This window comes from Camelina sativa, chromosome 5, assembly GCF_030686135.1.
Source record: "Camelina sativa cultivar CO46 ecotype springtype chromosome 5, ASM3068613v1".
NCBI classification, from domain to species: Eukaryota; Viridiplantae; Streptophyta; class Magnoliopsida; order Brassicales; family Brassicaceae; genus Camelina; species Camelina sativa.
The window spans coordinates 22,774,415-22,791,915 of NC_141884.1; the positions used below are offsets into that span (position 1 = coordinate 22,774,415).

At 35.0% G+C, this 17,501-nt stretch overlaps 1 protein-coding gene across 1 annotated transcript; it reads left to right on the forward strand.

Annotated features, from left to right (window-relative positions):
• The first annotated feature begins 3,609 nt into the window (after window positions 1-3,609).
• LOC104787217 (thionin) lies at window positions 3,610-4,451 on the forward strand. Its single transcript, XM_010512752.2, has 3 exons — window positions 3,610-3,883; window positions 3,967-4,044; window positions 4,147-4,451. Exons 1-3 carry the CDS (start codon window positions 3,658-3,660, stop codon window positions 4,242-4,244), a joined length of 402 nt encoding a protein of 133 aa, XP_010511054.2. The 5' UTR covers window positions 3,610-3,657; the 3' UTR covers window positions 4,245-4,451.
• The last annotated feature ends 13,050 nt before the right edge of the window (window positions 4,452-17,501 follow it).

The window sequence follows — 17,501 nt, forward strand, 5'->3', positions numbered from 1 at the left end:
ATCATTCATATTAGTAGCTGACCATCGTCAATGGTCTAGAAACCGAGACATTACCAATTAGAGTTTTCAATTGAGTAATGAGAAGTTTCAATTATTTACCCTACGTACCTCATTAGCTGTATAGTCAACTTCCATGTTATACTAATGAAAAGATTATGAACTAACAATTTAAAGACAAAAGAAAGTGAGAATTTAAGTATCTGTTAATGCCCTTGGCTTATATGAACTTGAAGGAAAGAAGAAGACAACATGAGCATAGGATGTTCAGAACATCATGTTCTGCTACCAAAGAGCTACATGTTGTTTACAATTCCACGTCGCCAGGATGAACTCCTTAAGTGTATTGACTCATGAATCAACCAGTGACTCATGATAAAGGAGAAGAGCAATAGATCATAAAGCTAAAGATAATGTAAAATCTTCCAACCTAGAGTTTAAAATGTCTCTTGACAAAGAAAAAAAAGGAATTTAAAATGTCTATGCAAGTTTTTTTGTTTGTCTTTCCCTTGAAGATTGCTATGCCAAGCCATTCATTTTCTTGTCTTAATAATGATAACTCATCTGATGTCTTCATAATCACAATAAGTGTCTGTTTTCATATATTCTTCTCAAGAGCAGGGTATTAATTAATTAGGTAAGCTTCTCTCTTTGTGCAGGTTTAAATGCTTCCCTTCAACAATCACCACCTTTATATCTTGGTTGCTCTATGTACTTGTCAGTTGTTTAAACCACATCAGAGTGTTTCAAATCTTACTAAAGATATATATGGAGGATGGTAAGACACTTCTAATCATCTGGCATGATAAAATAGTGAACAATACAAACTTTCCTACTATAATTTGTATCAAAAAAAAAAATTCATGTTGGATAGGAAACATACTATTCTAGGCTTCTAAACTGGCTTGGTGCACAAGAAATTAATGTGAATAAAATCAAAAACAAAAAGACACCAAAATAATTCATAGTAAATCCATAATGTAGATAAACCGTTAGGTAGGTACCTGTTATGCACACATGTGGATCGGGCTGGCGAACCCAATTTGAGGCTGTGATAGCATCTTGGGAGGGGTAAGTTGATACCTTGTATTTTTTGTGAGTTTTATAGCTTGCTTTGTCTTTGGGTTGTTGCATACTCATAGGCATTTAGGTCTCTAGATGCATCTCACAATGTTATTGTTTTCGATTTTTATTTGCTTAGATTGGAAATAATTTTAGAAATTTGGAAGCATTTGGTAGCCAATAGAGCAAAAAGGAGCTAAAGAAGGCAAATTGAGGGTGGAGTTTCAAGAGATGGAGGAGAGGAGTAAGAACCATGAAGAAAAGAGCTTGTACAAAGAGATTTGGTGCTCAAATTAACAAGCAATAACCAAAGGAATATGAGGGGAAGAGCAAGAGAGATGATTATCCATGATCAATATGAAGTACTTGAGTGATCACATTATTTGAAGACATTTCCCTATGACTTAGCTTTGGATATCTTCATCAAAGTTATTGGAAACTGAATCAACTTTCTAACAATGGTGATTTCGGGTCCAAGGAATTAGCAGATCAGGTCGACTGGAACCTGGACAGATAAATGTAATAGATTTCATGATCGATCGATTGGTTTTGAGGCCATGATCGATTACTTGGTCGATTGTATGATAGATCTCACTTGAAAAATACCAGGTTCGATTAGGTTTGTCTGGGTTTGATCCAGTCCGCATCGGTTTCTATATAAGTGTTTTTATGCATTTTTTTTAACAACTCTTTTCCCCATTTAGGCTTGGAATTAATGCTCATTGACCATTTGATTGTCTTTAGAAATTGTTGATGATTTGATGGTTAGTGATGAGATTAGTACCATATGGGAATGGATTAGTCTAGATTAGTCATCGAAGGCCAAAAGTATTAGCATTGTTAGATTTGAGTAGTAATCAGCCGAGTAAATAATCTAAACATGAAGACTTTAAAATCTTGTTAGTCTTTTATTTTAATTTGATAAAACCAAAACCAATCTTCTGTAGCTTAGAATAAATGATAGCATGCACTCCTAGTGCGTCAAAACATTGTTCCTCGTGGATTTGATCCTAGAGGGCTACATAGATAGGCGATTCGATTGTGGTAGTATACAAATTAGGTTTAATTGATGTGTTAATCATCAGTCATAATGTTATGAGCATGACAAAATCCCGCAATGTTTTGTATTGTAACAATTCTCCCTGTTTGGCGGTATAAAGTGTAGGCCCAAGTAGTTGTATGTCTCGTTATCAGTCTAACACTTGTACATCCCCTGCCGTAGGCTAAAACTGGTAAAGCAAACTGAAACTTCAAGCTTTGTTTGAAAAACAGTAAGAGTGAGGTACCTTTTAACACAAGTGAGTGTAGTCAAAGTAGTGTAATTCCATCAACAAGGAGTCACCAGATGCCTTTCCCTCTGAGGAGTTGCTGCTAAACTGTCCCTATGAAAAGAACATGTAAGAAAGAAATGGTATTTCGAGTCTTGATTTCGATCACATAAAGCACATCTGCACGTCTATCTAGTTTACCACTGTAACCCATTGAGATAGTCCGTCCATGTAATATGTCACAGAAACGTTTAAGATCATGAACATCCAAGTAACCATTCATTACTCACCTTGATCCTTATGATGAATTCACACAATAATTCATGTCATCCTGTTTGGATACAAACCAACGCGAAAGTTTCTAATACATAATCCAATCTAACTTCAATTAGTATGAGGCCTTTTGAGAAGGAACCCAATAACAAATCTGTGCGGACTTTGTCATCTCGACCCAAAACGAACAAAATCATAATTCCAACACATCCAAGTAACTACGAAATCTTAACTGGTAAAGACTAAAGAGTATGGTTAAACAGATTGGATAAAGAGGGGTAACATACAACACGTTCTGACAAAACTATTTTGTCCCTTCCTCTTTAATCACCTCGTATTCTTCTTCCAGTCTATCAAGGCCAAACACAACAAATCTTATCCGATATATTTTGGCTCTTACAATAATCCGTAAACGTTTTTAACCCATTCATCCGTAAAGATCACACAATAATTCATGTGATCCAAGTAACAATGAAAACTTAACAGCTAACTAGTATTATGAAATAATAACTATTAACTATACAAGAAATCATAAATAAATAAAAATATACTTTCAAATACTATCACTTAAGAGACTATGCCTTATTCCACTTATGCTCTCTTATACACCAAATTATGAGAGTGTGACGAAATAAATATACGGTTACGTACTCTAGGAACATAAACATCATACTTAGCGCAAGCATGCAAACCAACAATTGAATAGTAGTTGTTTAGAATATATATTATCAAATTCAACGCTTAGTTCTATAATGTGCTCTAAATGGACCAATATTTCACGAATAAATTTAATTTTCCCAAACATTGCAATTTTTAGAAACAAACACAAAAGGTTATTTTGAGCAGATTGGCCGAAGGTAAACTAGTTTGTGGTAGCCATTGAGATAGGGTGGTCCAGCCAATATGTAGAATCTGTGTAGCTTGTTAGAAAGGTGTTAACTAAAGTTTGTGGTAGAAAACTGTAGAACAACTAGTATATAAGCAAGTCTTGTTTCATCACCATTTCATCAACACAAACTGAATATATATTGTGATTAAACAAGTAAGAAATCAAAGGATGGAAGGCAAAACTGTGATTCTAAGTGTTCTCATAATGAGCTTGGTCATCGCACAAATTCAAGTGGAAGCAAAGAGTTGCTGCCCGTCTACGACTGCTAGAAATATCTATAACAGCTGCCGTCTTACGGGAGCCTCCCGACCAGTGTGTGCATCACTAAGTGGATGCAAAGTTGTTCCTGCCAAATGTCCGAACGGATATCATCATGACATTCTCCAAAACTCAGGTAATTATTTTATTGTGTTTTATTATATGTCAATTGTGAACATTGTCATCAACGTTTATTTTTTTTTTGAAATTTTACTCAAGGTGATGCTGTCAATGAATACTGTAAGTTGGGATGTACATCTTCTGTGTGCGCTGCCATGGTGACACTCCAAAGCTCTGGTAAAACGAAACATCCAAGCTCACTAATTACAATATTATTATTTATTTTGTAATGGTAGACAAGAGAATGTTAACCCATTCTATTACTTTTTCGGTAAATAGATGCGAGTGAAATTGTGAGTGGAGCGGTCGCACAATGCACAAAGGCATGTTCTACTTTCTGCACCAAGGGCTCTACAACTGAAGTTGAGACCGCCTAAACAAGCATATCCATGAAGTTACCACATCCAAGTTTCAGAGTGTTATTTTCCTTGTTTTCAATAATTGTGTCTATGTGAGAAAAAAATGCTAGACTTTGGTGGTAGTATTTGAATAAGTTATTTTCAGTTTGTTTCCGAGTTGTAGAAGGTTGTCCATCCTATATTGTACATGACTTCTATTAAATAAAAAGTTTGGTCACTTTAATATTTATTATTGTTCCGTAGTTGCTAAAGAATTCTTGCCCTGCACGTCACTATCATATAAGGAGCTCATATCTATTTTTCTGGCCAAATCTGTATCTAAAACATTTACTGCATTAAAGAATATACGAAATATCCACTAGATTAGAACTTAGTTAGTGATGTCGGTGTTGTCATGTAAATAGGATATTTGAAGCATACTGTATTTGCTGAACGTAGACGTTCGCATATTTTATACTAGAAATAGGCTCGCGCAATGCGCGAGATATATTTAATTTTTTTATTAAATATAATATATATTAAATTTAGAAAAATATTTTTGAAATGGATTTTTTTAATATGAAAAAAAATTATTTTTTAAAATATTTAATATGTGTTCTTTTATATATATGGTTCTTAATGTTTTGGCGAAAAATAAAATAAACAAAACATATCATAAATATTTTTGATTAAAGTAAATAAATCCCTCAAATTTCTGTTATTTTGGATTTTATTGTTTTGTGTTAAAAACATTTCCAACCCCATTCTATTTTAAACTCAATACTCTATTATAGAGTAACATTTGCTTCGACTCTACTCTCTATCTTACTCTAAATTAGAGTAAATGGTAGGATTACTCTATATTCAACTTTTTTTACACTAACTATTTTAGAGTAAAAAATAGAGTGATACATTGAAAAAAAAAACTATGCCCTATTTTAGAGTAAAAAATAGAATATATTGGAGATAGTCATAGCACACATAAAGTTTGTATAGAGACCATATATCAAACCTTTAAAACAAAAATTGAGTATTAAAAATTATTTACAAATATTACCAGATAAATCTCATCTTGTCCTACATATTTTCCAAAGCTTTAATATATGGATGCGATCAAGACTTATATGATGATTCGCTAGATCTCTATAACCAGAAAATTATTATGAAACTCAGTAACGATGAAAAGAAATAAATAAAATTTATGTTTCAGTCTCAATAGTAAAGAAAAGTAATTGATTAATATTGATCTTTTTGCAAGTGGTATTACAACTTTGTATATTATTTAACTCAATCTTAATATTTGATTTCTTTTTACTCCACAATATGTTGCTACCGTTTGATTTTCTTCAATTAGCCTCATAACAATTTTCTTGTGAATTAGAAACTTTATATGAATGCTGAAAATGTGTTATAGTTCTATGATGATGGGCTATTTCTCGGTCCTTATACTATATTTTTATTCAGTATGTTCTTTTAATTATAAAAAAAATGAACTCTCCAACATATCGGTGTAATGGAAGGAAAGACAAAATCAGAAAAATTGATATCAACAATAGATACATTCCAATTAATTTTCTGACATAACTACATTTCTATTTTATTTTAACTTACATGTAAATGTATTTTTTAATTAACTATTCTTAAACTTATAATATCTATATGTTGACTTTTCCATCAGATTTTGATGATTGATAATTTCAAAACACAATATGTGAGAAAAAAAATCAGATCAACTTAAATTCATCCAATCCATAAACTAATCTTCTGAAACCGGAATTTTGTATTATACTAATGAGATTATGAATCTAGACAATATGTTTTACACAGAGGAATCACCAATGATTATTTCTAATAATTAGTAAGTGTATTTGCGATTTACCATATGCTCCAATTTTTACTCTCTAATCTCGTAATCACCGTTAATAAAACTTTTTTTTGGAATAATGTATATTAAAATACGGCTCATGTCATAAAACTTTATGAAATATCTTATATTGTATCATGCATGAAATTATGAATAAAATTCATGAAAAGAAAAGTGTGTCAAATTTAATTTTTTCAGAATCGATATATTATCTCTATTTTCTAATCATTTAAAAAAACTACTATAATTAACATTAAATTATTTTTTGAAACTATTGTTTTCTGTGATTTCATGGGGTAATTAAGCAATTATCTTCTGATACCATTATGTTATTTTTAATTTCTTTTTAGTACATACGTTTTACAAACAGTCAACCAGTAACTTATAGAATATTAAATACAAATTTAATTTTATCTGGGTTTGTCTTTAATACAATATATATGATTATTGAATACAATGTAATTTTTTAAATATATTAGAACATATTCTGTATTTTAAAATTAGTTTATCTTACATTAATTTGGTACAATTTTTACTTTAAAAGTATAAAAACTTTTTTTTTTGTTTTAATTGGTTTGATCTGTAGTTTTTATTTTTAGGTTATGTGGTATATGCTTTCATTAGGAAATATATTATATGTTAAAACTAAAAGTTGGTAGAAATATATTTTGTAACAATGTGAAAGAAAAAAATTTAAGCAAAGTATACCCCATATAAGATAAAAATAATATGAAGTAGATTAAAAAATGTTTAGTTTAAGATTAGTGAGAAAAACATGTGTCACAAATATAGAGCGCCAAGTGTCGTAATGGTAGGAAAAGTTAGAAAAAACCTTCTCATATTATAGAAGATATCCTATGAGCTTTAATACACTACATCCAAGGAGATTTGCTATTGGCAGCAGTGGCAGACGCACGAGAAAAATTTACCCAGATCAAAAAAAAAAATTAAAGCCAGTTAAATAGAATTAAAAAACTTTATAAAATATTTAAAAATATTAAAAATTTCACGAGAAAAGAGACGATAATTTTGGTTTTAGAGTTTGATAAGAACAAGTTGTGTGGTACTTTAACACAAAAAAACCATAAAATGATTATTTAGTTGAAGAAAGTGATGCAATTGGACGGTGAAAGTGATGATGACAATTACCATAAAAATTTGATAATGAAAAGTAAGAAATTAGTGAATGTGAAAAAAAAACAGGAGAAAACGAAATTAATTTATGATTTTTTTGATCATATTTGATTTTTAAACATAATTAATTTTTATAACTTTAAAAATTTTAAGAAAGAAATGGTCTCTCGAGTCTTGATTTCAATCACATAAAGCACATGTTTGTCTAATCCACCACTGAAACCTATTGAGATAGTCCGTCCATGTAAATATGTCACAAAATTGTTTAAGATAAATAACCGATGCAATTAACATGTGTTTAGGTATTCTTTTCTTGATCCAGATTTTTAATGACATGGAGCCATTGAAGAGTACTTGAACCTCAATTCACTACGCGCATCTTAATTATCATTTATTTTGGATGTATTTGAGATCATATGGATTTTCCCTTGTAATAATGATAGGAAAATGTAACGTCAGTTTGATCCCACAAAGCTAAACTAAACTAAACCACAAGAGAGTTGGTTAGAAGGAGGAAACGTAAAACACGTTGTAACAAACCTTTTGTCCTTCCAATGAATAAAGCCAAACCCAAAAATCTTATCCGAGATTCTGGTTCTTAGAATGTACGTTTTTAAACCATTCATTACTCACCTTGATCCTTATCATGAATGTACACAATAATTCATGTCATCCAAGGAACTACGAAATTTTTACAGGTAAAAGATTATGGCAACTATTTAATAACTAGAATTTGTACCCGCGCACGTGTAGAATTTTAATTTAAAATATTTTTTATCAATGAAAATGGTTGAGCTCAAATATAATCATTCTAACTTTTGAGTATAAATCTATATAAATACTAAACTTACTTTACTCAGTGATATACAACATATATATTTTTGAAGATAATATTTTTTTTGTTATATCTATTTGCGATTTTACGTGTGATTTTAGTTAAAATTTTTATCAATAAGAATTATTGAATATGAATATAATTTGAAGATTAAAAGATAAATCTATATAAATGCTGTACTTATTTTACTAACTATATATAACATATATTGCCTAGTGTCGCGATAATATTGTTGACAATCTTCTGATAGTTTATCTTTAAAAGAGTTAATTCCATATTCATATCCAATGAAAACATAATTTAAAAGTTCTAACATCAATGTCGATCGTTGGCCTAATTATAGAGACCATTTAAACATATCGATATCCTACATTAATACGAATATACAAAGTTTCTTGAACATTTTTATTGTTATGTCGCTACAATGAGGTTTTCCAAATGCATCATCTACCATAATAGAATTTCCGACTAAGTCAAGAATGCTTAAATGAAGAAACATTTAAACCCCTCAATGAATATCTATTCACTAATCTAAATTAAATATTTTTCTAAAATCTCATATGTTATTTGCAGATGTTAATTTTGTGATGCAACCCCAACTTCGTCTTTTAAAAAAAAAACATAGTGTACTTTAAATATGTTAGTTTTGCCAATGTTTTGGGTTAAAAGCATTTGATAATATATATGTATATATATGTTATATATGTTTTATATCATGTTATAAAATTGTAGCTATAGTTGATAATATACCTTATGAGATATGCTACACAAATCATATACCACTTTTTGTAATGGCTTACATATAATTTTTTCTATATTTCCTGACCATTGATTTTGTTTTTTTAGATAGATAATTTTTCAAAATTCTTTTTCATAGTTTTCCCAAAAAATGTGTGCCCCTTACATTGTCTTTGTTTTAGATCAAAACTTTTAGTCCCTCAGGTAGAAATGTCAAAATAAGAATGCAGGCAAGCCCAAACAACACCTCTACCACTTCATAGGGACCGATGGGTCTGGTGAAGAGATTGAATGGTCCTGCACGAGCAAGAGGTGGATGTAGAGATGTTAAAATGGGACTATCCTGCCCATTTAGACCCTGCTCATTTAAGCCCTGCCCATTTAGGACCCGTTTATATCTGCCCGTTTATACCCTGTCCGTTTAGACCCTGTACCCGTTTAGACCCTGCCCATTTATTTGGCCCGTTTAGACCCGTTTAGATGGATTTTTTTTTTTTTTTTTTTTTTTTTTTTTTTTTTTTTTTTAACTAAAGATTGTATAACTTGTATATTTAACATTAATGATATATGAATAAAAATATAATAGAGATTAGAAATGATCAAAATATTTTAGAATAACATAAGTTCACTAAACAAACTTAACATGATAATCTCATAATTTCCAATTTCAAAATGCAAAAGTAATAAAAGTACTACTACATAGATAAATCTCCTGATCATAAAGCAACAAAGAACCATAAACAACAGAAGCAACATATATTCAATGCATGATAGAATCTCCTGATCTTGAACATTCTGCTCCGGAAGTACTCACTATCTTTGTAGCATCTTCTGTTGTGCCAATGTCATAGTTGTTCTCTATGTTACCTGTTAAAGATGTGAATTAATTAAAATGTCACTTATTAAGGAAAATAATTTTATGTAAAAGTTAAGAGTTTAGTTACCTTCATAATCTGCAAAACCACGTAACCAATTACGGGTACAGAGCAAAGCTTGGACGTTCTTTGGAAGCAAACGGTTTCTGTAAGGAGTTATGACCCGAGATCCAATACTAAAGGCTGATTCAGATGCTACTGTAGTGATGGGAATGCTTAGTATTTCACAAGCCAAAGAGGCTAATTCCCCAAGTCGATGCTGGTTGTCCTTCCAAAAGGACAAAACATCCAATTTTGGAAAAGACTTTCTCTCCAATCTTGGCTCTTCTAAATAGATGTCCAGATGTGTCTTTGTCTTGCCTACTCCAACTCCGATGCTTTTTTCAAGCTCAATAAGATCCTACAGAAAAGAAGCAACACAAGCAACATAAACAACAAAAGCAACACAAGCAACACAAGCAACATAAACAACAAAAGCAACATTCTTACATGTCATAATCATCATCAAGTGGAGATTCATTGACCCAATCATGCGGATTTGGAGTTGCAGAAACACTTGAAGAACAAGTCCTAGACTTAGCCTTATAATCTTCATAGAGATTCTTCATAGAGATTCTCCAAATTGTTGCATTATCTAAGGTAATAGAAAATACCTTTTTCTCCAATCCCCATTCTTTCATACATTCCAGAATCTTGTTAGAGATTTCTTCACCAGTGTGAGGAGATTTAAGTTCACAGAAAGCCAAAATCTTGCTATTCAAGTGCCAGTTTTCATCAATGTAGTGCGCAGTCAAGCAAATATAACTCATAACTGTACCTTTTGCTGTCCATAAGTCTGAAGTGAAACAGACACGCCCATGTTGGTTTGCATGTACTTCTTTCAGCTTGACCTTTTCCATCTCATACTTCCTATACACATCCGCTGCAGCAGTCTGTCTACAAATTGGTTGACACTCGGGATTGAGATACAAGTCTCTTGCTCTAACTTTCTCATAGTCAGGATAGCGAAATGGCAAATCATGGTAAATGATGATCTCACTTGTCATCTCACGGTTAATCTGATGATCATATGGAGGCCTATCTTCATTCCTTGGTTTCTTTGGACACTTCTCCAAATGACGAATCAAGCTCTTAGTCCCATGTGTTTTAGTATTGATCACCAACTTGGCTCCACAGTGGATGCACTTGCCTCTTTCTTTGCCATCTTCTTCAACCCCAACTGACACAATATCTTTCCACACCTTTGAAGTTAACTTTCTCTTCCGTGGAGCATTTGGAGCTGCTTGAGTTGCTTGAGTTGTTGATTGAGTTTCACTTTGATCTGTTCCATGCATTTCTGTCTCTTCCTCCTCAGTCCCATCAATTTCTACATCTATACCACAATCTTCCTCATTCTTATCCATATATTCACTTTGAGCATTAAGCCTTGCTATCAAATGTTCAGTTTCTAAGTCCATTCTGCAAAATTAATAAAACAGATTTGTAAGTGTTTATGAGTCATCAAACAGTGAAGAAACAAGCTTTAATAAACATACTACTCCCATCGATAGATTAGTAGATGTGCTAAAACTCAAAACCTACTCAAGAAGAATACAAAGGAATCTAAAGTAAGCAACCAAGATCGTCAAAAAAGAAACAAACACGACCAAGTGGAGAAACTAACACGCTTAATAAGAAGTAACACCAAGGATGAAACATAAATAAAAACTGATGGGAATAAGAGAACCGCACCACACTTGTATACTGGAACAACGTTCTTATAAGAAGAGAGGTTTTACAATGTTCTTTGGGAATCAGCCTCAGCGTCTTTCACTCCAGTCCCGTTCTCAATCTGAATCGTAAACTGCCCAAGACAAACACACAATCAAAGTCATAAAACACACAATCAAAGTCATAAAAACTCAGAAAAGTAAATCTAGAAACGATCATATAATAGAAATCTACCAAATCGGTAACTTCAATTGAAAAAAAACTAATCGTGCTAGCTAGGTTTGGTTTTAGCATCGATCAATTCGAAATTTTGAACACGACCCACAAATTTAAGAATCGAACTGAGCAAAGATTTTGAAGACAATTGAACTAACCTTTCCGATTACATACAACGACGGAGCCTTGTTGCTATAAAACGGAACCCTAATTTTTGGGTTTGAGTCAAAACGTCTGAGAAAGAGAATAAGAAAAATGAAGAAGATGAGAAGAAGATGAGAATGAGAGACGACATCGTTTGGAAAACGGGTAGCCCGTTTAATTTTCATCAGACCCGTAACGCCCGCGGGTTTAAACGGGTTAACCCGTTAAATACCCTTTTATTTTACAGCGTTATTAAACGGGCCACATGCTTAAATTTTTAAAACAGACCCGTTAAGCCCGCGGGCCTCCTGCCCGTTTAAACATCTCTAGGTGGATGCTTAACCGTAAGTGGAGTGGACCGATTAATTGATTCTAATGATGAGCCGACTTGTCATGCACGACTTGTTTGATATGCGTGTAATAAATTGTTCTGTGACACCCTAGTTTCAGGGACATGCAGAGAGGTTTAAAAGAATTGATTTGGCCATCTATGTCACAAACGTTCACTTATCGTTTCGGTCAATGGTCCTGAGAGAACTCCAGAGTTAAGCATGCTTATGCTGGAGTAGTCACAGGATGGATGACCTTCCGGGAAGTGACTGTCAAAACTGTGCGAGTGAGGACAAAACACAGGGAAAGATCATGTGGTGATTTGTAGGGAAGGTAACAAGGTTTTAAAGCCCCCCAGATGTAACAAACCGGCCGTCGGATTATGATGGGCTTATGGGCCTAGAGAGAGGACGTGAGACCCATTAAAGAAGGTGGGCCCATGGACTGGGAGTGGACATGAGGCTCACTAAGAGGTGGCGGTCGGGGCGTTACAAGTGGTATCAGAGCCGAACCCAATCAAATGTGGAGTCGAGTGGGCTCACACTATCGAGGGTGACGATCTTGGTGCGTAACAAGGATGTTGCGATCTGTTAGTAGGGGTAAATTGTGACACCCCGGTTTCAGAGACATGCGGAGAGGTTTAAAAGAATTGATTTGACCACCTATGTCACCAAAGTGCAATTATCTTTTCTGTCAATGGTCCTGAAAGAACTCCAGAGTTAAGCGTGCTTATGCTAGAGTAGTCTCAAGATGAGTGACCTTCTGGAAAGTGACAGTCGGAACTGTGCGAGTGAGAACAAAATACAGGAAAAGATCATGTGGTGGTTTGTAGGGACGGTATCAAGTCTTTAAAGCTTCTCAAACGTAGCAAACCGGCTGTCGGATTATGATGAACTCACTGTCCTAGTGAAAAGACGTGAGATCCATCAAAGAAGGTGGCCATAAACTCGGAGTGGACATGGAGCTCACTAAAAAGTGGCGGTCGGAACGTTCGATGTTATTTCTCAATTTGAAAAAGTCCAATGTACTCGTTTTAAACATATCACCTGAACACGTGGACAAGAATTAAAACACAACCAAAACAACGACCCGACGATGAAAATATTTTTAATAACCGCAAGAAAGTTGGGTAAATAGAGGTAACATAAAACACGTACGTTGTGATAGAACTATTTTGTCCCTTCCTCTTTTAATCCCCAGGTATTCTTCTAGCTTTCAGTGTATCAATCCCGAACTCAAAAATCTTATCCGATATTTATGGCTCTTACAATAAATCCGTAAACGTTTTTAATTAACCCATTCATCTACCAACTTCAGTCCTTATGATGATTCATTAGTAAATATCACACATGCAGTAATTCATGTGATCAAAGTAACAATGAAATCGTAACAGCTAAATAGTATAGTGAACAATAACTATTAACTATGCAAGAAATCATAAATAAATAAATAAATAAATAAATAAATAAATAAATAAATAAATAAATAAATAAATAAATAAATAAACACTGTCAAACACAATCACTCAAGACCATGCCTTATTCAACTTATGTTCTCTCATACACCAAATTATGAGAGTGTGACGAAATAATATACGGCTACGTACATTAGGAACACACACATCATACTTAGCGCAAGCACGCAAACCAAAAATTGAAAAGTAGATGTTTAGAATATATATTATTCATAATTCAACGCTTAGTTCTATAACGTACGTGCTCTAAATGAAACAATATTTCACAAATAAATTTTGATTTTCCCAAACATAAATTGCCATTTGTAGAAACAAATATAAAATGTTATTTTGAGCAGATTGGACGAATTAGGTAAACTAGTTTGTGGTAGCCATTGGGATAGGGTGGTCCAGCCAATATGTAGATTCTATGTAGCTTGCTAGAAAGGTGTGGAATAAAGTTTGTGGTAGAAAACTGTAGAACAACTAGTATATAAGCAAGTCTTGTTTCATCACCATTTCATCATCACAGGCTAAATATATATTGTGATCAAACAAGTAATCAATCAAAAGATGGAAGGCAAAACTGTTATTCTAAGTGTGCTCATAATGAGTTTGGTCATGGCACAAATTCAAGTGGAGGCAAAGAGTTGCTGCCTGTAACGCCCCCGAACCGTACTATGACCACTAAGGCCATCGGACAGCCACGGGACGCCACTTGTGGAATTGCACCAAAGTGATCCGGTCGAGGGACGGAAGCTGCAGACTTCCCGACCGGTCCTCCCTAGCACAGTCCCACCCGCAGCCGAGGTTACTTAGGCTTTGCAACCCTCGCGGCCTGGTGCGTTGTGTTAGCCCGGACTAGGCCGAGTATCAGTTGCAACTTGCCATGCTTTCCTGAAAACCGTATATATATCACTTTAATAAGATACTTCATCGAAAATAAATCATTAAAGCAATATATATAAAGATAGTCGGAAAACTTTACACTTGTTCTTTTAAGAAAATATAGGGTTTTACAAGAAACACAAGAAAACCCTATCCGGTACCCTAACGTTTGCTCCGGCTCTAGACTCACTTAGGTTTCCCTGCAAAACCACAACAAATGAGACATGAGTAATCTAAGATTACTCAGTGAGTCCGGGTACCCCCTTTCTATCCTAAACAGGATATTACTCCTCCAAACCGACTACCCCGGCAATCCCAAGAAGCTAGCAAGCCACAACAACTAGCAAATAACATCAAAGCAACGCAACAAAAGCTTAGCGGAAGCAATTCAAACTTCAACATGCAAGAGAGGTTAGATCAACGCGACTCGTCTCGACGCTCTAAGTCCTCTACACGACTAGCAAGGACAACTAGGATAAACAAGGAGCTCTTGAACTACCCTAACTCCTTGACCGAATAACCAAACAAGACGTCTAGAGTACAACAAGGATCGCTTGAAATACCCTCAGCTCTTTAACAACACGCAACACACCACATGTAAAGACGACTAGACATAAACAAGGGACACTTGATTACTCTAGACTCTTTACCCCTAGGGCCCTTCGATAATCTGTTCCGTTCCAATCCTTCCCATGCCGAGACCACAAAGTTCTCCGGCATGAACCCACCTTTAGCTACATCGTCATGTAGCGGTTACGCTGGTAGCTAGCCAGCCGTAACAATGTCCCCGCATGAGTGGTCATCGGGAACTCACGCGTGACAAACGCTTATGGAACCAGAATTATCGACACACTACGCTAGCTACGACTCAAGAAACACACTCAAGAGCCTAGCTGAAATACAACACCACCTCTATTTAAGTAACGATTTATCAAGCACGCATGCAAGAAATCGAACAAGAACAAATCATGCAATAATCACACAAGAAGCGAGATAGGAAATCAAGCAACTTAGGATTATTGTATACGCATGCAAACCATCATACGAGAAAACCCAACACGAAATAATCAACAAGAAGCAAGATAATAAATCAAGCAACTTAAGATTATTTTACATGCATGCAAACAACATAATCGACTTAAGCAAAACAGTTGCAACAAGTCCTAATATGCATGCAACCAAATAAGATTTAACCGTTTAAATCTTTAGTCCAATTTACACATGCAAGGCCATTCGATTTAACTCATTAAACCCTTAGGTTCATTTAGCATGCTATTAATCCCATCTGACTTTTATGCAATAAAAATTGCTAACAAACTTCAACTCCCAATTCGCATGCAATAGCCTTGTCCAAATTTTAAGTAAGTCCAATTTACTTAAGTGCATCCAAATTCTTCTTTAACCAAGTATTGAGTGAGTCCCAATTATTTTGCATGCAACTAATCCATTTTTGCATGATGATTCTAGCAAGAATCCCATCATGTTCGCATGCAACCTACTCAAACCGCAACTACATGTACTACACTACATGCACTACCTCAGACTCACCTCTTGCGTAATCGTCGATGATACTCGGACTTCACAGCACCACCCGATCAGACCACTCGCTCCTACTCCGCGTCAACTGCTTCTCACTACGTCGGTCGCAACCCGTTCTTTTCCCCAATGATCGTTGGCCCAACCGTCGGCCTTTCTCAGCGTTTTCTAAGCGTACGCGTCGATCACTTCTCCTCTCGATCTCCTTCTTGATAACTCTTGATCTTTCTCTCGATAACTCTCTTGATTCCTCTCGATTTTATGTGAAACAAGAGAGCTTATGAACTTAAAGAAATTTGGGAAATGAGAGAATGTAATCCCACATCCCCTATTTATAAGCTCAAACTCTCCTCTCTTCCCCTTAGTGCTTCTTGACAAATGGCATTCTCTTTGGCTGCATGTTGGGCATGTAGCTCCTCCACCAATGGCAGCTCACCACTTAAGCCACTAATTCTCCTTGTATTAGTGCATGTAAATCTCCCCATTAGTGCATGTAATCCCTTCTTATTAGTGCATGTGGGTTAAGTGAGCTTAATCCCAAGCTTTCAACCAATTGAATTTCGCCACTCCGCTAATCTCCTTGGATTAAGCTAATTCCCCCACTATCTCTTCTTAATCACCTTGAATTTTTAATTCCCCCCACTAATTCTTCCTTGATTATTTTAATTCTCCACTTTCCTCAATTTTTATTGGTCAAAATTTTGAGAAAACACTAAATTTTCCCAAAATGTTTGATCCTTCGTCCGGCACCTTCGACGTTCTCTCCGGTGCTTCTCGACTCGGTCAGATCATTTTCTCGACCGTTCGGACGTTCTGCTCGGTACGTTCGGCAGTCTATCGGGCAATTTGGACCGTACGCCTCGGCGATACGTCTCGGGCAACTTTGACTATACGTCACGGATATCTCGACACTCTCTCGAGTCATCGGCAGTTTCCCTCGAGCTTTCGACAATTTTCTCGGGTACTCGGCATATCCCTCGAGTCTCGACAATTTTCTCGAGTACTCGGCAACTCCCTTGAGTATCGACAATTTTCTCGAGTACTCGGCATCTCCCTCGAGTCTCGACAATTTTCTCGATCTTCTCGACCACTTGTCTTAGTAAATACTTAGGGTCTCGACCGTGCGTCCGGTACTTCGGTCTTGGCTCGGCCATTCTTTGACTTACACATATTTCTCCGGACTTCCTTGGGCCATTCACCTTTATTTCTCTTCTTCTTCTTTCCTAGGTCTTTTCCGTCCCATTTCTTCGACCTTTTTGTTTAAAATTTCTATTCTTGGTGAGGGTCATTACATTCTCCTCCCCTTATAAGAATTCGTCCCCGAATTCCCATGCCTTCTCCTTCTTTTTGGCTGCTTCCTCGCATCGCCTTGCTTCTCCAATTATACCACCGTTTCTCTTAAACACCCGATCATTTGTGGTTGATGCTTTTTGGTAAGCTTCTTCATCTCCAGCATTCCCTTGGCTCCTCTTAATTTTTATGTCCTCCAGTACTAAGGCTTTTGCCTTGTTGCTTCATGACTTGCCCACTACGTGGACTTCTTAGTTCAATACTTCTCTTTCTTCAGTTTGTT